General features: G+C 38.5%; 1 protein-coding gene and 1 non-coding gene across 2 annotated transcripts; both read left to right on the top strand.

Moving 5' to 3' along the window:
• The first annotated feature begins 5,034 nt into the window (after positions 1-5,034).
• Positions 5,035-17,249, top strand: TMIGD1 (transmembrane and immunoglobulin domain containing 1). The gene is made up of 6 exons (XM_036837423.1): positions 5,035-5,170; positions 6,811-7,089; positions 10,620-10,898; positions 15,619-15,722; positions 16,541-16,581; positions 17,133-17,249. The coding sequence occupies exons 1-6, from the start codon at positions 5,089-5,091 to the stop codon at positions 17,134-17,136; spliced, it is 789 nt and encodes a 262-aa protein (XP_036693318.1). The 5' UTR covers positions 5,035-5,088; the 3' UTR covers positions 17,137-17,249.
• Positions 13,701-13,773, top strand: TRNAG-GCC. Its single transcript has one exon. It is a non-coding gene; the product is annotated as a tRNA-Gly (tRNA).
• Positions 17,250-20,381: the final 3,132 nt, after the last annotated feature.

The raw sequence follows: 20,381 nt of genomic DNA, 5'->3' as shown, positions 1-20,381 counted from the left end.
ATCCTCAAGTGACCTTGTAGGGAGGGCACTATTATTATTCCCATTGTATTGATGAAGAACCCAAGGCCCCTAGAAGTAAAATAACTTTATGAAGTCATACAGCTAGCAAGCAGCAGATCTCTGGTGTTCTTAACCAATGTATTAAAATGTACAGATGACCATAAATATTTTTTATTCTACTCTTGTATGAATGGGAACAATAGTACTTGACAGATAAAATTCATGTTGCAACAACACCATAAACATACATTTTTAAAAATTTCTTTTATCGAAGTGTAGTTGACTTACAATGTGTTAATTTCTGCTATACAGCAAAGTGATTCAGTTATACATATATATACATTCTTTTTCATATTCTTTTCCATTATGGTTTATCACAGGATATTGTACATAGTTCCCTGTGCTATACAGTATGACTGTGTTGTTTATCCATTCTATATATAATTACATCTACTAACCCCAAACTCCCAGTCCATCCCTCTGCCTCTCTCCTCCCGCTTGGCAACCACAGTCTCTTCTCTATCTCTGTGAGTCTGTTTCTGTTTCGTAGATAAGTTCATTTGTGTCATATTTTAGATTCCATATATAAGTGATATCATAAACATATGTATTTTTAACCAATTAAAAATGTTATCTTCATTATTCAACATAGTTTTGGAAGTTCTAGCCACGGCAATCAGAGAAGAAAAAGAAATAAAAGGAATACAAATTGGAAAAGAAGAAGTAAACTGTCACTGTTTGCAGATGACATGATACTATACATAGAGAATCCTAAAGATGCCACCAGAAAAACTACTAGAGCTAATCAATGAATTTGGTAAAGTTGCAGGATACAAAATTAATGCACAGAAATCTCTTGCATTCCTATACACTAATGATGAAAAATCTGAAGAAGAAATTAAGGAAACACTCCCATTTACCATTGCAACAAAAAGAATAAAATACCTAGGATTAACCTACTTAAGACAAAAGACCTGTATGCAGAAAACTATAAGACACTGATGAAAGAAATTAAAGATGATACCAACAGATGGAGAGATATACCATGTTCTTGGATTGGAAGAATCAATATTGTGAAAATGGCTATACTACCCAAAGCAATCTACAGATTCAATGCAATCCCTATCAAATTACCAATGGCATTTTTTACAGAACTAGAACAAAAAATCTTAAAATTTGTATGGAGACACAAAAGACCCCAAATAACCAAAGCAGTCTTGAGGGATAAAAATGGAGCTGGAGGAATCAGACTCCTTGACTTCAGACTATACTACAAAGCCACAGTAATCAAGACAATATGGCACTGGCACAAAAGCAGAAACATAGATCAATGGAACAAGATAGAAAGCCCAGAGGTAAATCCACACACCTATGGTCAACTAATCTATGACAAAGGAGGCAAAGATATACAATGGAGAAAAGACAGTGTCTTCAATAAGTGGTGCTGGGAAAACTGGACAGCTACATGTAAAAGAATGAAATTAGAACACTCCCTAACACCATAAACTCAAAGTGGATTAGAGACCTAAATGTAAGACCGGACACTATAGAACTCTTAGAGGAAAACATAGGAAGAACACTCTTTGACATAAATCACAGCAAGCTCTTTTTTGATCCACCTCCTAGAGTAATGGAAATAAAAACAAAAATAAACAAATGGGACCTAATTAAACTTAAAAGCATTTGCACAGCAAAGGAAACCATAAACAAGATGAGAAGACAACCCTCACAATGGGAGAAAATATTTGCAAACAAATCAATGGACAAAGGATTAATCTCCAAAATATATAAACAGCTCATGCAGCTCAATATTAAAAAAACAAACAACCCAATCAAAAAATGGGCAGAAGACCTAAATAGACATTTCTCCAAAGAAGACATACAGATGGCCAAGAAGCACATGAAAAGCTGCTCAACATCACTAATTATAAGAGAAATGCAAATGAAAAGTACAATGAGGTATCACCTCACACCAGTTAGAATGAGCTTCATCAGAAAATCTACAAACAACAAATGCTGGAGAGGGTGTGGAGAAAAGGGAACCCTCTTGCACTGTTGGTGGGAATGTAAACTGATACAGCCACTATGGAGAACAGTATGGAGGTTCCTTAAAAAACTAAAAATAGAATTATCATATAACCCAGCAATCCCACTACTGGGCATATACCCAGAGAAAACCACAATTCAAAAAGACACGTGCACCCCAATGTTCATTGCAGCACTATTTACAATAGCCAGGTCATGGAAGCAACCTAAATGCCCATCGACAGATGAATGGATAAAGAAGATGTGGTACATATATACAACTGAATATTACTCAGCCATAAAAAGGAGGGAAATTGAATCATTTGTTGAGACGTGGATGGATCTAGAGACTGTCATACAGAGTGAAGTAAGTCTGAAAGAGAAAAACAAATATCGTATATTAACGCATATATGTGGAACTTAGAAAAATGGTACAGATGAACCAGTTTGCAGGGCAGAAATTGAGACACAGATGTAGAGAACAAACGTATGGACACCAAGGGGGGAAAGCCACGGGGGTTGCGGGGGTGATGAATTGGGAGATTGGGATTGGCATGTATACACTGATGTGTATAAAATTGATGACTAATAAGAAACTGCTGTATAAAAAAATAAATAAATAATAAAAAAATAAAAATGTTTTCTTCAAATTGCTAATTCTTGAAAGTGTAAAGCAAGGATTCCCAGTCAGTTGAGAGCCTCAAAGGGATAAACTTTCCCCTGCCATGCCTGTCTTAGCACAGCTTATATACTATGCTTGGGTTGCCAGTGGTAAGTAATATTTTTCCAGCATTATTTAAGTTGTGTGGAATCTTCCAGTGTTTCAGCTGCTGTGAAAATCAGACTCCCCTCAGACTTGCCCCATCACAATTCTCAGGCTGTCAGATTATCAAGCACAGCCATCTAACTTGAGCATGACAACTCTCAGTGAGATGTGCTACAATTTTTGCACAAGGTCAGGCTTTCTTGGAAGAATTACATCCTTGTTAGTAACACCTGGCCCCACCCAATAACTTAAGTACACAGAAAAACTTGGATCTTAGGAAGATGCCTTTCCCAATTACTGTCTTCTCTAAGAATCCACAAAGAGAAACAGACTTTGAACCCAATGTATCTTATTTACTTGACCCTACTGTCATAAAGTGTTCAAATTCAAGTATTATAAAGATGGTAAAAGGAAAAGGATTCAGGATTCCCAGACGGAGGAACGATTTGGCCACAGAAGTCAGCTTTCAGAGCTCAGTGGGTAAGTGGTAAGACTTTGTCTTGTATAGAAAGTAGGGAGTCATGAAAATTAAAAACAAGTCAAGTGAGAGAAATTCATTTTGAAAAGTTGTTGTCTTAATGGGGTGGAAGAGAAAGGGAGACAGCAATCATCCTCCTTAATAGGGTAGGGTGAGGTCTGCTAAGAAGGCCACACTCTCACTGTTTACTAAGCACCTACAGTGGATAGTGCTTGAGAAAACTCTATTAATGACCAAATTCTGAAATCATCACTGTTAACAGTGCTGTATTGGAAATCTTATTGACAAAATTTTTAAATTATAAAAGAATCAATATTATTTCTAATAGCATCTTACTGAAAGATTGATGAAGACTTGCCAGCCAGAAAGAGTGAGCCTGGCAGGAATGAAACTTGCTCCTGGCAGGACAGGCCTGGGATGGGGAGGAGCAGAGCCAACCCCCAAAAGTCATAGGTATGTTCCAGCTCTTGAAGATTAATATTTGTGTTAAGAGGACAAAACTCCAAGTTGCTGAGGTCTTTGGATTGGACAGGGACGGGAAGGGATTAACAGCAGTTTCTTTAAGGAAGATAATATTCACCTAGGCAGCAGCATGGTGAAGAACGTTGCTTTAGGAGTCCTGGGTTAGAATCGTCACCCTGACATTTACAGATTATGTAATTTGACATTTGGTCAAATTATATAATCTCTCAAAACCTTTACAAATGACCTCAAGAAGCTTGTTAGGGGCTTAACTGAGATCGAAATAATGTATGTAAAGGGTTTAGCACACTGCCTGTTGCTTAGAAAACATTCCATATGTGTTTCTACTGTATTTATAGTGATAACTCCTGAAAGGAAGTAATAAATACATGTTTCTCCCTGATGAAAGCAGGGAATATCTTTGGGAGAGAGATGGCAGCAGGAAAAGCGCAGAAGAAGGGAGAAAAGAGGCCTTTGTTATTTATTCTTTTTAACCCATACTGGGTCAAGGGGGAAGAGTGTTATGAGGGAGTAGAGGGCAGGGGGAAAGCAGAGATTAATGTGGTTTAAAGCTTGAGGCTGGGACTTCACTGGTGGTCCAGTGGTAAAGAATCTGCCTTACAATGCAGGGAACGTGGGTTCAGTCCTTGGTCAGGGAACTAAGATCCCACATGTCGCGGGGCAACTAAGCCTGCGCGCCACAACTAGAGAGAAGCCCACGCACCACAACAAAGATCCCGTGCGCTGCAACTAAGACCCGACACAGCCAAAAATAAATTAAATAAATAAATAATCAATAAATCTTAAGGAAAAAAACAAAACTAGAGGCCACGTTCGAATTGAGTCTTTTCTAAGGTGCAAACCATTTGAATCTATGGGATTTGGAACAGTTTCAAAAACCCTCTATTAACAGAGAGCAACTTTATGAAAAATGACCCAAGAGAGGCTTTCAAGACAAGAATTACTTTGTTCAGCAGAGGCTACCTGAGCAGAAAGGAAATTTCACTTTTCCTACTGTTAAAATGACATTCTATCAGTGTCTCTGGGGAAGACTGGTTTCACCTTCCCGGGGGCTGCTCTGTAGCTGCCCTCTATTTTATGGCCTATTTCCTTGTGGTTTCGTGTTTTGCTGTCTTTTAAAAAACCCCTAATACTAGAAGTACTTTGAACTTAGTAGTCAGACAAGATTGTTTAATTAAAAACTAGAAATAGTACCATTATAACTGGGATGACTCATCTGGGACTTTATTTTAAGTATATAATAGACAAGAGGAAGGTTCATAAGCTCAGTGTAGACCAAAGTGCAGAATCAAATGCGCTCTTTTTCCCCAGCAGATCAGACTTAAATTCATTAAACATGGCATGGAAGACCAGCAGCCTAATGCAAATGTACAGATTTCTTCTCTTAGCGATTTTATTTCTGCCACATGAGATGACAAGTAAGTTAATACTTTTGGGCCTCTTTTTAAATAAAGAAAATTTCAGATTATAAAATGATTGGGGGCTTTGGGAAATTACAAAATCCAAACTGGAATGATTATACAGTTGGTATGGTTCAGAGTACAGAAGTCAGATAAAATACTGAAAAATTAAGTGGAAAAATATTTTTATGGTTCTAATATTATAAGACAGAGTGGAGTATTTTATTCTCTCCAGAGCCACAGCCAGAATTTTCCTACATTTTAATGTATTTCATTACTAATCATATCTAAAATAAACCTCTGCTCTTTATTTGAGCATACAACATACACGAAAATCTTTTCTGCGTTTGCTCCCCACCCCAACCTGGAAATACCTTTTTCCTTCTTGATTTAAAAAGTGATAAGCAGTCATTGTAATATAAGTTAGGAAATATATAAAAGAATAAAGAAAAGTAAAAATCCCCCCAAATCCCATCATCAAGAGATAACCACTCAACGTTTTGATGTATATTCTTCCAGGTTTTAAAAAAATGCTAGACAGCAATCACCAGTAGTTCATGCTTTTTAAAGGAAAAGTTAATGCATTTACAGAATATATTAACAAATGATATATAGGGGGCCAGTTTGTGGCAGCTAAAGTCATTTTTTAGCTTTGTTACTTGCTTCTAAATGAGGAAAGTACAAACTGAAATTTAGGTATGTTACAATGGATTTCTAAAAATCAGAGGTAAAAATTAACTGCTATATATCCTGATCATCCACCCCACAACAACAACTTTACCACACAAACCACAGATGTTTAAACATCTTATTTTACTACACTGTCAGTATAATAGTGAAACATCAGATATACAAAACCAAATTTGTCTATAATCCCATCATCTAATCAAAAATGTTTTCAAATTAGCTTTTGCCCATATGCATATTCAATTTTGATATATTTATAGGAATTGTTAGAGATGTACTTTACATTCTGCCTATTCACCTAATATTATGTCTTAAATATTTTTCCATTTTGCTCTTTCTTTCTCCTTTGTATTTCCCCACTCCCATCCCCTTACTATGCTATTTCCAAGAACTTGAAATAAACAATTTAGATCTGGTAACTATTTCTCCACCATTTTCTCTATTTTTTATCAATCCTAGTCAATATATAGATAGGATTTTCCCAAGATTTGTCCATACATATATATGTATACATATATATATGTATATGCGTGTGTGTGTGTGTATAAATGGGGTAATTCCATACATATTGTTTTCTAACCCAGTGGTTCTCAAACTTCTCTGCATACTAGAATCACCTGGGAGCTTCTTTAAAACCCCAGTGCCCAGGTTACACTAATATTAATTAGTCAAAACGTCTGGGGGTGGGAGCCAGGCATCAGTACGTTTTTGAAGATCCCCAGATGATTCCAACGTGCAGCAAAATTTGGTAACCATCATTTTTTAACCTTTTCCTTTTTTAAATTAATAAGCCTTTTCGATCTTTTCCTTGTAAAATCACATAGCTCAATATGACTATCTTTAATCATTGCAGAGCATTTCATTGTACTGATGTAATATATTTAACCAATTCTCTAATTATGGTCTAATTAGATTGTTCTGGTCATTTAGATTGTTCACTCTATCTTAATAGTTTCTTCCTGCACTCCCAGGTTCTGTTTTAACTGTGAATGGTAAAACTGAAAACTATATTCTGGACACTGAGCCTGGCCTCGAAGAATCTCTGAACTGTGCTGTTCAAAACCATACCAGAGAAGAAGAACTTCTCTGGTACCGCGAAGATGGGATAGTGGATTTGAAATCTGGAAACAAAATCAACTCAAGCTCTGTCTGTGTCACTTCCATCAGTGAAAATGACGACGGTATCACCTTTACCTGCAAGCTGAGGAGGAATCAGTCGACGTCCATCTCAGTGGTGCTGAATGTCACTTGTGAGTGAGGGGAAAGAAACTGCTAGTTAGTCTGTGTTGTATGTACTACACTAAGTGGTAGATGAACTCTGGGTCTAAAGAGTATGTGTATTTTAACATTTGCTTGATACTGCCCAATTGCCCTATTTATGATCCCACAACAACGCATGAGGGTGCCTGTTTCCCACACCCTCATGAGCCTGAGTATCCTTAAGCTCTAAGAATCTGCCAGCCTGACTTGAAATTTTATTTTCATTTTCCAAATCAGGAATGAGGGTGTTCACCTTTTCGTAAATGCATTAGCTTTTCATGGTTCTTGTCTGCAAAATGCTTGCTCATGTCCTTTACCCATTTTTCTATGGGATTATTTGCCTTTTTCTTATTGATTTGTATAAGTGCTTTGTACATTAAGGAAATTAGCCTTTTGTCATTTTGAATGATAAGTATTTCGTCTATTTATTTTTGACATTTTAAAATAGTTTTTTTTTGGCCATATTGAAATTTTAAATGTTTGTGTATTTAAAATTACCAATCTTTTCTTTCTTACCAAGTTTTTCTAGCTTTTGTGTTCTACTTAGAAAGATATTCATTGGGAATCTTTTAACATCACCTTAAACCCTCAAAGGTGAAGCTCTTTGATATTTGGGTTCCAGGTACTGGTAACCCATTGGTGGAACTATCTGAGGTTAGTCATCCTTTGAATGAGTCTATGGAGGTGATCATGTAGGTGGTTTGGGTGGAAAACTGGTTCTACGTGAGGAGGGTGTGGGTAGTGTGGTGAGGGGTGATGTGAGTAAGGGTGATAATATGGTGTGGTCTGGTAGAAAGAGCTCTGGACTTGGAACCTAGTAATAAAATGTCAAAGCCATTTGATCCCATGAGCTCAGCAAACTTTTCTGTGAAAAATTGATGCCATTGTTCTTGAGATAAAAGGGTGGGAAAAATGTCAAGGAATCCAGTGCTGGAATCTGCCGGCATCCTGCAGCTTGAGCTTCCAGAGTGAATCATTTACATGTTTCTGGGCAAAGGAGCTTTGTTTTTTATTTCCTATGAATTGATAAAATGTGATTTTTAACAAGCTATCTCTTGGCAACTTTGTTAGAATCCAAGACTATCAGCATACCTTGGAGCTTTTGTAATCCTTATAAAATGACAGACGAGGAAACTGAGGCTCAGAATGAAGGCCCTAATTATCACATCTGGAGCTGAGAACAGAACACAAATCCCCAGGCTCCTAATCTAGTGCTCTTTCCATTGTAACTTCTTAAGAGAGACACAGTAGAAATGCCGATAATATGATTCAGTGGCTTAAAAAAATGATTTTCAGTTTTCCAGCCTGATTCTACATTTAATATTATCATCGTTGCACATATATAGAAAAAAAACCAATTGGTCAGTGATTCACAGTGACAATAACTGACACAAACTCATCAATCAATAAATCAAGATAAGGTCATAAAGTGACAAGAATATCATGTACAATCTTGAGAAGTATTATGGATTATTGTTATAAATTGCAGACCAAGAACTCAGTGGAAGCTTGATAATACACTATTTGGAGGAGGGTGTGCAGAAACTTTTTTTTTTTTTTTTTAATTTATTTTTTTGGCTGTGTTGGGTCTTCGTTGCTGTGCACGGGCTTTCTCTAGTTGCAGCGAGCGGGGGCTACTCTTTGTTGCGGTGCGCGGGCTTCTCATTGCAGTGGCTTCTCTTGTTGCAGAGCAAGGGCCCTAGGCGTGCAGGCTTCAGTAGTTGTGGCACGCGGGCTCAGTAGTTGTGGCTCACGGGCTCTAGAGCACAGGCTCAGTAGTTGTGGCACACGAGCTTACTTGCTCCGCGGCATGTGGGATCTTCCCGGACCAGGGATTGAACCCGTGTCCCCTGCAATGGCGGGCGGATTCTCAACCACTGCGCCACCGGGGAAGCCCCAGAAACTTCTTTTATACGTTGTTGCTGAAAGTATGAATTGAGACCACCTCTTTTGCAATATCTATCAAAATTTAAAGTGCACCTACCCTATGACCCAGCGTTTCTGCTTTGAGATGTTAACCTTAGAAAAATATATGCACAGATGCATAAAGAGACATATACAAGGATTTTTTTTGACTTTTCCTTTTAGATTTTATTCAAATATTTGCTGAATATCTGGTCACATTTTTCTCCTTGCTTTTGCTTTTAGTCTTTAGATTATAGCCACTACACAGGGTTCTGTCCTGAGCCCATTCTTTTTTTTACAAGGATGTTTATTGAAGCTCTGTTTAGCATTTTAAAATGAAAATAACCTGATGCCCATCAAAATAAAATAATTAAAGAGTCAGATATTATACTATAGCACTCTAAAAGCAATGAGCTGGAATTCTGTGGTTCAACATGAATATATCTCAAAGCGTGCAATTGTTGAGAGAGTGAAGTCTTTTATGTAAACACTTCTCACCCTCCTAGAGCAATACAATATATTTCCTATGGGTATATCATATGTATTTTTAAAATACTATTTTAAAAAAAAAGATCTGCAAGTATTTACATCAAACTCATAGCACTGGGTGTCTCTGGGGAGTCAGGAAGTGACCAGGATGGAGTCAAGGAGAACCTTAACTTTATCTGAAATGTACTAATGCTTTTAAAAGGGAATGCTCATATAGAGCCGATATGCTTAAAAATTGATTTTAAATAGTTAAATAAAAAGGAACAACTATCTGAATACCATATAACATTCTTGTTGGACATGGATACAGAATTCAAACACATTCCAAAGAGCAATAAAATGTCATTCTTCTGAGAGGGCTATTAATAGCACAGCCTACTCAGGGTCTAATTATTCAGTGTGCAGATTATACAGCTCCTTTTTTCCCTCCTTCTCTGCATCTATCTCTTTCCTACTGCCCACTTTTCATGCATTTTATTACTCTTCTGTACCTCGGCCAAAAAAATGCAAGGAGCATGGAGAAGAGGGGAGAGTCAGCTCAACCATTTCTCCCCCTAGATGTTGGAAAGCCCTGGTGGTAGTAAGGGTTGGAATTATTTGGTGAAGATAAATGTGTTTGACAATCTATGGGTCTACAGATGTCCTTATCATGAAGGGAATAAGAAGTTGCTCACACAGAAGTTTGAGAGGGACTCGAGGTTATGCTCTTCTTCCATGGATGCCAGAGTTGCCACGATTGGAGTGCCTTCTGAGAGAAGGACATTATTTCTAGAAGATCATTGAGGAAATGCAAATATGCATTGGTAAATCTCTGGCCAGGGCAAGTATGGGTATTCTTCCATGTGTTACAAATTGTCTACTTAATACAGAGTCATTATTATATACATTTGTTTCATGGTTTGTCTTCCCCACCACATTAAAAGTGCTATTAAGTTTGAAAATGGGTGTATGTTATTTACCATTGTATCCCTGGTTCCTAGCCCAGTGCTTGTCATACAGTAGGTACTCAATAAATTTTTGTCAAATAAATGAATGACTACATGAGATAGACTGAAGGGACATGTTGAACACTGGCAATAAACTATTGCTTATCTGCTAATTAAACTTAAATGCTTGCATCTTGCAGTTCCTCCTCTCCTAAGTGGCAACGACTTCCAAACAGCTGAGGAAGGCAGTGATGTGAAGTTGGTTTGCAATGTGAAATCCAACCCCCAGGCTCAAATGATGTGGTACAAAAACAGTGGCGTCTTGAATTTAGAGAAAAACCATCACCAACTCCAACAGACAAGTGAGTATCTTCAACTGTCAATCACCAAAGTCAAGAAATCTGACAATGGAACCTACAGCTGTATTGCAAATTCACTTATGGAAACGAAGACCAAGGACTTTCACCTTATTGTCAAAGGTAACTCTCTTGTTTATTTACTGAAATATAGTTGATTTACCATATTATGTTAGTTTCAGGTGTACAGCATAGTGATTTAATATTTTTATAGATTATACTCCCTTTCACATTATTACAAAACAATGGCTATATTTCCCTGTGTTGTACAATATATCCTTGTTGCTTATACACAGAGTTTGTGTCTCATAATCCTATAGCCCTATCTTGCCCTTCCCTCCTTCCCTCTCCTCACTGGTATCCACTAGTTTGTTTTCTATATCTGTGAGTCTGTTTCTGTTTTGTTTTATACATTCATTTATTTTTTTTTTGCACATATAATTGATAACATACAGTATTTGTCTTTCTCTGTCAAATCGACAGAGAGCTTAATACTTTTGAGGTCCATCCACAAAGGTAACTCTCTTTTTAAGTAATATCTAGCATAGTACAAAACTCAGAGAGATGCTCAGTAAATATTTTTTGTGACAACGAATGATGATGACAATTATGATTAATAGCTAGGATTTTCTTTGGAGAATTATCTCGATCCAAGGAATTCTAGTTATTTCTTTTAGGGGAATTATTCCCATTCCATATAGGATACTGCTTTTTGAGCAAAGGTCCTTTTCTAGAATCAAGTAGTAGAAGACAGTTCTGGTTGGCTTTTATGGAGGAGTATTTCCATGAATTTTCCTGGGCAACAAGGTTTGTAGGAACTGGACATTTTTTTTTATTTGACTGCGTTGGGTCTTCATTGCTGCGCGCAGGCTTTCTCTAGTTGCGGCGAGCGGGGGCTACTCTTCGTTGCGGTGCGTGGGCTTCTCATTGCGGTGGCTTCTCTTGTTGCGGAGCAAGGGCCCTAGGCGTGCAGGCTTCAGTAGTTGTGGCACGCGGACTCAGTAGTTGTGGCTTGCAGGCTCTAGAGCACAGGCTCAGTAGTCGTGGCGCACGGGCTTAGTTGCTCCGCGGCATGTGGGATCTTCCCGGACTGGGGTTGAAACCCATGTTCCCTGCATGGGCAGACGGATTCTTAACCACTGCGCCACCAGGGAAATCTGGAACAGGACTTTTGAGTTAACAGCTTAGTGACAAAGAGAAGAGAAGTCATAAACACATAGAGGAAAAATATACTGACTAGATAAGAAAATAGATCTATAAAATCACTCCTAACTCTGAAGTTGTAACCTATAGGCTAATCAGAAAAGGGAGTGGGGGAGAATGGGGGAAACAGCTTCTTTCTCTTGGCTTCGTGCTTCTTCTACCCAGGTTTATGATCTCTGCAATAACAAGGAACAAAAGAAGCTCCAAGTGTCTTTCCCTCCTCTTATTTCTCACTCATATAGAAAGAGGAAGGCGAGATACCTGGAGTGGCAGATGCAGATAATGCTCACGCACACATTTCCTGGTCTGGGGCCAGGATGCTAGAAGCAGCCAAACAAGCTGAGGCTCCTACATCTTGTTAGAACATCATTCACTTTGTCATTGGCCTCTCTGTGCCACTCATTGCCTTTCTTGCCAGTTCTCAGGAAGCCAGTTGAACCCCAGCCAGAAGCGTTGGACATATGACCATAGGGCTTCTTATTACAGTATCAATAGAGTGGCTGGTGGGTAGGAAGGGCTGCCAGTTGAATGCCCATCACTGTGATTACTGGTGCGTTCAGTAATTTGTCCTGCAGAACAGTGACAGTATGCCCAGGTGCTACTTGCTTTAAAAACCAAACCCACAAACTCTTGGTTAAGAAGGAATCATAATTGCTCTATGTCACATTAAGCATACAGCTTGGGCTTCCCCGGTGGCGCAGTGGTTGAGAATCTGCCTGCCAATGCAGGGGACACGGGTTCGAGCACTGGTCTAGGAAGATCCCACATGCCGCAGAGCAACTAAGCCCGTGAGCCACAACTACTGAGCCTGTGCGTCTGGAGCCTGTGCTCCGCAACAAGAGAGGCCGCGATAGTGAGAGGCCCGTGCACTGCGATGAAGAGTGGCCCCCGCTTGCCACAACTAGAGAATGCCCTCGCACAGAAACGAAGACCCAACACAACCAAAAATAAATAAATAAATAAATAAATAAATAAATAAATAAATAACATTAAAAAAAAAACAAAAAAACATAGAGCTTGTGTGGCAAGCAGGATGCCAGCTTGGCAAATTAGCTTTCAGGTGGGCAGAATCCTGTTTTGGGTTGAGCTCTTCCAAACCAACTGGTTTTTCTCATTTCTTCCTGAGTTATTACTTGCCTGGCTATTGGCTGCCTTAGGAGCATAAGCACTCCGATGCTGGTGCTCAGGCTAAATGCCAGGTTTGCCATGAGCTCTCCCAGCTTCACGGCTCAGTGGGGTAGTTTCTAAATGAGGCCGTGCAAAGTGAGAAATGACAACACGGATCTTTTCTTGAGCACAAGATTTTAGCCACGTGTTGAGATTATTTTGCCATAATGAATATGGGCTGGGATGGGTTGGGGGGAAATACCAGATCTGGTTATAAATAAGAGAGTAAAAGGAAGAGATGCAGTTACACTTTCCAAACTCACTTTCAACAGAAACTTGGAATCCAAAGTGAGCCAGCGGGTCAGGCAGTTTATTTCAGTTTGTTTATGGAGTGAAAGCTGTCACGTGTGGCTTCATTTTATTCAGCTTGGTAAAAATATTCTGATCTATGACTGAGTTCTGATTTTTTCCCCCAACTGTACCACCTTTGCCTCTTCTTCATTTTGACATCTTTCCTTGGCACTGTAAGTTCATGGGGTCCCCAGTAAGAGGCCCTTTGGTGTGTCCCAGGGCTGGTTATTACAGAGTCAGGGTTTACAAGAAGTCCCAGGGACTTCCCTGGTGGTCCAGTGGCTAAGACTCTGCACTGCCAATGCAGGGGGCCCGGGTTCAATCCCTGGTCAGGGAACTAGATCCCACATGCTGCAACGAAAGATCCCGCATGCCGCAACTAAGACCCAGTGCAGCCAAATAAATAAATATTAAAAAAAAAAAAAAGAAATCCCATTGAGCAGAGCTTCTCCAGAGGGTTGGTGCCACCCATACCCTCATGAAAATAATTTTTAGCAACAGCCAAAAGAGAGCAAAAGTAAAGGATGCTTAATCTACTCCCTAAAATTATCCTGAGCTGGACACATAATGGAGAAGAAAACAGTTAAAAGGTAAATAGTTAGTGTGTCATACAATTATGGAGGGATAAACCCCATTTCATAATCTTGAGGCATATAGGGCTTGGGCTTTGAAATTAGATTAATCAAAAGTCTTCTCTTCCCCTTCTCTCTTCCTTTCACCTTTCATATACTATCTCATAACACTTTGTCCTTTACAACACTATCTCAGTCTGCAGTAGTTTTTTTTTTTTAATGTCAGTCTCTCCCACTAGAATATGAGCTCCTCAGAGACAGGAGCCTTCCATGCCTGTCCTATTTTTTCAGGGCTAAGAACAGCACCTAACACACAGTAGTCATTTAGCAAAAATCTATTGATTTCATTCACTCTACAAACTCAATTATACAATAAATAGCACACTCTTTATTTCCTATAAATTCCAAAAATTTTATCTTAGCCATGATTGGAGCCCCTTTCCCTCCTAGGGCGGCATCAGAATCCAGGAGCTTAGACAGAGTCATTTAAATACCTTTGTTGACCTTAGCACTATTACTTTTGTAAGTTTCACCCCATATAAAATATATTAAAATGAAGTATTGAGGATACTTTTTGGCTGTAAAAATTTGAAAGGGTATTTAAAACTTGCATACATTTTGAATTTTTCTATAAATAAGTTATTAATTTGGTTCTTAAGTTTTAAATGTTATTATTATTATTTAACAGTTGGGTGATAGTCGACACAAAGTTACATTTTATAGATGCTTAAACATTTATGAATTTTGATTAACTTTGCCACTTTATTTTCATATTTTGGAGCCAATACTTTTTTTTTCCGGTCTCAAATATTTTCATAGGCTCTTGGAAAGCTTACAAGCACAGGGACTGTACCTGTAGTACAAAATGGCTCTGAGCTTACCTGGTGTTCATAAAACAAGGGAATGGGCTTTCACTTCTAGGTGGCTGGTGTCTTCCTAGCCCAAGTTAGAAGTAGACTCTCTGTTCTTCCATATCATTTAGAGAAAGATGAAAATCTTTGCCAGGGTTGGGAAGGCTGATGCTTAGCGTTCTACTTTCCTAGGGGCACTAAGCAGCCACCCTGTATAATGTCTTGTCACCTACTTGGGGCACTATCACAGCACAGCTACAAGGGTCCCACTGTTCCTCCCTCCTTAGTCCAGCAGCTTCCTCACCTTTTCTCTTCTTGCTCTTAAAACCTTCCTCCCTCTCTTTCTCCCTCGAGGATACCTCCCAACATCTTTCAGGCTTTTCGAATGGCAGGAAAAAACATTGATTTCAGGCTACTTCTGCTTTCTGCATGGCAAAAATTATGGATCAAGCACAAAATGATCTGACTTTGGGGAGTTATTCATATTACAGTAAATTATCCTTCCAAGAAGGAATGGATTCAAAGCCTGTCTCTGCTAGTTACTAGTTCTGTGACTTTGGACAAGTAAACTCAAAGCCCCTGGTTCCTCGCCTATAAAAAAAAAATGATAATAATACTCTTCAGGATTGTTTGGAGAATTTTAATTAAGAGGAAAAATGTTAAGTGCAAGGCACCGTGGCTGGGACATACTAGAAGTACATAAATTAGAAGCATATAAATGTTAACTTTCTCGTTTCCTGTGTTTTACACTTCCAACAGATAAAGCTTCATCTGTACCAATAGAACCCATTATTGCTGCATGTATTGTGGTCTTTCTGACCATGTTATTTGGACTGATTGCCAGAAGAAAAAGAATAATGAAGGTATCTAAGTATTCTAAGCTAAAAAGTCATCTAAATAAAGGCAGAGAACTGGCTATATAAGTGACTGTAGAATTAGGAAACATACTTGAACAATCTGGTCTCTCTACCATGAGATCTAAAATGGAAGTTGCTCAAGGGAATAAAAATTGTACATCTATTATGAGTACAGCTTTACGAAGAATAGAGTAGAAGAATAGAAGTTCATATGGACAAGACCTGAATGAAAATAGCTGTGGTGTTAGAAGTAGGTGCTGATTTTTCTTCCTTTTAAATTTCTCTTTATTGTTGCTATGGTTCCTTTGGTACAATAAATAAATAAATAAATATAGAGGCACATCTGCTCTGGATTCAGAGATCCGTGTGAAAAAGATGGCACTTACTGCTCACCTCTGGAGTACAGGCACATGCCCTGGCTGTGGTGGGCTGGAGTTTGAATTGTTGAATGGTTAACCTTGTTGGTTAGCATGATGCAGAGGACCTGCATGCATAGGTTAATGCTATGCATTTGACTCCACCAGTTAATCCAGTGCCAAAGGCAGGCAACCGTGGCAGAAAGCCTCTAAGGAAAGGCCAGTGTGGAATTACATTTTCTTAGGTTAAATAGAAATGATTAATGTGGTCAAAGAAATAAGACCTAGACCAGTGCAGAGGCGGCTGTATTCCCAGCCACCTCTGTATTGGTATGTATTTTTCTACATAGACGATTAACAGACATGTGGGTTTCCTGTCCCTTGAGCCACCTTGATGCATTCAAAATGTTTATCCATGGGCCTTAGCAAAACAGGCAAATTCATTGACCTTGTCATGTTTGCTTTTAGCTCTGCATAAAGGATAAAGATCTTCAAAGCAGAACAGCTCTGTAAGTACTCTGGGCTGGGGTTAATGATTTTCCATAAGCAGATGGGTAGCAGTCAGTGGTGTGCATCATAAAGCCCATCCTGGGCAAACTCCTCCTGAGATGGAAGGTGCTAGAAGGTGAAGTGGTTCAGAGGAGAATGGAGGGTGGAGGAGAATCTGCCTCCACTTTAGAGGAAGACAGGTGAGGCTAGGTTGGAAGGTTGCTTAGAACTGACAACACCTTTGGTCTTGAGCCTACTCTTTCTTTAAGCAATTTCAGGCTAATGATTGTGCAACTGCCTTTTATTGCCACACAATGTAAATGTCTGAGAGAGCTTACCCTGGGGGAAGCCACTGCTGCATTCGCCTTCACAACCAGGTCAGAAGCCACATTCCTCATTCTAAATACCACCTTCTCTTTGGAGCTTGCTTCAGACTGTTGGCTCCAGCATACCTGAAGTGGGCAGTGGCTAAAAAGAACAGAGGCATTCTTTCCAAGAGTATGAATTTTGTTTCGATTTTTTTTCTTAGTGTTGTGATCACCATTATAATTAATTTCTTGATTCATTTCAGATGAAAAAGCCAAGATGACATCTAATACAGCAAGAGTTTTGCATCAGGACCTCCTTGATTTATGTAGTCCCATCTGTATTTATTGCTATTATTAAATTCATTCCTGTCAAATTGTCAGAGGTTATGAAGTGTTTCATTAAGCACTTAGCAGCAGTTGTTATGACTAATTTAATATACTTGCAAGAACACTTTCAGGAAGAAAGCTGTAAAGATTGAAAGATAAGATTTTTAAAGTCTTCTCCTTGAAGGATATGTTAATTAATTGAAATTTGTCCTGAAAAGATTGGTAACCATTCACATTTAGTGTGTATTCTTCTAGGTAGGAGATTAACAGACATTTGGGTTTCACAAATCAGAACACTACCAAAAAAAAACTGGGGGATGGGGCAACATAGAGGGATCAATTTCTAAAGTTGCCAAGGAAACACATAAGTAATATCAATTATATCTACCTTCACTGTCATTTCAAAAAAGAAATGTTCTAGGACTGAAAAAGGAAGGATATAATCTCAGAATATAAGGTATTCCTTTAAATGGAAAAAATTCAGTATTATAAAAAACAACATATGTCCTTATTTTTCTCATCTTATTGTGGTTGACAGTCACAAACTTTGTGAGTTTTGTGTGGTGATGAAGATGAAAACGTCAGGGGACAGGGGATAGCATGTTTGTTTCCTAGTATCCTTTGTTCTTTTTGCATACCATTTGCATAGATCCAGCGATAATATGAATCAGCCTGTACTCTTCTCATATACCTCACTTTAAAATTGCAGCTCTCTTATTATTTATCGCTGACTTTCCCCACTTCCATTCTTTCTCCATTTTTTTCCCTGTAAGAGTCTCTGCTTCAGTTTCCCACACAACTGGGTTGGGTTATAGGGAGAGGCAGCCTTGGCCAGAAGCACCCTTGATTGTCTCTGCTGTGCTCTCACTGTATCTTAGAAAAAATTTTTTTGTCTAATGTTGCAGGAGCTAAATGTGCCACAGCGAAAGAGAAAGAGAGAGAGCTGCTGTCAGACAGGTGGTTAAAATCCCTTTGTTGCCGTAGAAGCAAAGAGAAGAAATGAGCAGAATGTATTAAATCTTAACAGTCTTTTGTTTCTAAGAAGGACAGACACATCCTCCTGTTAGGCTCCTCTTTGCTTCCTTGGAAACGTCAGCATGAAATGGAGAGAGACCATTAAAAACTGTGGTTCACAGATTTCTCTGTCTTCTTGGAGGCCCTAGTAGGTTTTGTGGGGAAGCCTTCAGATCATGTCCCTCATTCAGGATTTCTCAAATTAGAATTTGGAAGCCCTGTGAAAATGCTGTAAGGATAAGGTAGGAGGATTGTGAAAATCTGAAAGGTTAGACAATTAAGTGGAACCCTGGAAACGAGAAATTAAAAAATGGTGGGGTGGGATAGTTTAAAGTGGAAGAGGAAACAGAAAAACTTAACATATTTAATTGGACTTGGAATCAGGAGATCTGAGTTCCAGTCTTGGCTGTGTTACCTTGGGCAAGCGCTTTTCCCCCTCTTGGGCCTTTGGAAAATAAGGAGGTTGGATTAAGAGGAGGATTAAGATTCATTTTCATTTTAGCGTGAAAATTCTGTGATCCTCAGAAGATCCCCACATAGTTCAGTTAATTGTCTAAAGGAGTTGGCAAGAAAGACTGAAAATGTAATACCTTTGCCCCGCCTAGCAGAGTTATGAATCATCTTTGTTCTAGGACACATAAATATCCTTGAGAATTACAGGTCATCAGGAAAGAGTTTCTTCACCCTTGTTAAATACAATGACCTTGTACGTTAGCACAGAGAAGCAACCTTAACTAGTTTTAACAGAGCACAGCCATATTATAAATAGTCATTGCCTCTCATTTTGCCTTACAGTTTTGAAACAGAGTCTGTACTTAAACTATGTCTATTATTTAAAATTAGAAGTTAGCCTAGAGCCTGTCTTAGAAAGATGTGAAATTCCAGGACTCAAAAGAAACCCCATATGTAAATCAGCTATACTTCAATTAAAATATAATAAAATTAAAAAAATAAAGAAACCCCATAACCTTTCCCCAATGTTTTCTCTACCTACTGTGAGGTACGTGGAATTCCAACATACCCTCATCTGGTTTTGACCCTTTGGACTACAAATACCAGTGGAGAAGTGACAGAAAAATCCAGTTGCTCCCTTCTCAACCTTCCTATCAATAAGGACAACTTTCATAAGTATTATTTTTCTCCTTCTTGGGCCCCATATTTTGAAAGAACTGGTCTATCAAACAAATTTTATTTATTAAATAAGAGTCATCTGTTTTCCCAATTTAAAAAACATTTATCAATGATACCTACTTGTCAGTCTAAGTTTCTTTTATGACAATACAATTACCCACTTGACGTAATTCCATTTAAAAGAAAATAAATCTCGTACTATAGTTAACCTGTGCAGTTTTTTAGAGGTTAGCCATATAATCATTGCAATCAGGCTTTTTGAATCATTGAAAATAGCTTACAACTATTACCAAATAGTTCACCAACTTTACGCCTGTCATCACCATGATCATGACTACTTTCCTGAACCTATTAGCCAGGGGTCATAAAGTCAAATTCTTACAGGGGTCAAGCAGATCAATGAGTGAAGCAGGCTAGATGTACAACAATAGGGAGTGGTGGGGACTGTGGCAAATAGCATATCTATGTCTAAAAGGGAGCTAATAGTTACCACTGGGGACAGATCTTCTGATTCTGTAAGAGAAGTCAGAAATCTGGATTTTTATGTGTAGTTCTCCTAATTTAAAAAAACTTAAAAACAATCTTGTATATCTAGGAGTAGAAGAATCTTCTCACCCCAATATGTGTCATTCTCTGTTAGGTAAGTTACAACCTGGTGTTGACTTGGGCTTTCATTGTTTCATGGAGATTTTTGTGAAACAGCTCTTGTAATTTTCACTCATAGCCTACTATCTCCCAAAGCTCAAGCATGATCATGATGAACCAAATCAGAGGACAGTTAGTTCTGCAGGAATACCTCAGAGATATTGCGGATACATTGCAATAAAGCAAACGTCTCAAAAAAGTGGGTAACAAATTTTTTTGGTTTCCCGGTGCATATAAAAGTTAGGTTTACACTTCACTGTAGTCTATTAAATGTGCAATAGCATTATGTCTAAAAACGATGTACATACCTTAATTTAAATATACTTTACTGCCGGGACTTCCCTGGCAGTCCAGTGGTTACGACTCCGGGCTGCCAATGCAGTGGGTGCGCGTTC

The sequence above is a fragment of the Balaenoptera musculus genome, chromosome 20, assembly GCF_009873245.2.
Source record: "Balaenoptera musculus isolate JJ_BM4_2016_0621 chromosome 20, mBalMus1.pri.v3, whole genome shotgun sequence".
In the NCBI taxonomy this organism is placed as follows: Eukaryota; Metazoa; Chordata; class Mammalia; order Artiodactyla; family Balaenopteridae; genus Balaenoptera; species Balaenoptera musculus.
The sequence above is the reverse complement of the archived record's forward strand: the minus strand, read 5'-3'. Positions and strand labels throughout refer to the sequence as shown.

Coding starts and splice junctions, on each gene's coding strand:
- TMIGD1 (XM_036837423.1), top strand. CDS start 5,089: ATGGCATGGAAGACCAGCAGCCTAATGCAAATGTACAGATTTCTTCTC. Junction 7,090..10,619: donor AGTGGTGCTGAATGTCACTT/GTGAGTGAGGGG, acceptor TGCATCTTGCAG/TTCCTCCTCTCCTAAGTGGC. Junction 15,723..16,540: donor GAAGAAAAAGAATAATGAAG/GTATCTAAGTAT, acceptor GTTTGCTTTTAG/CTCTGCATAAAGGATAAAGA.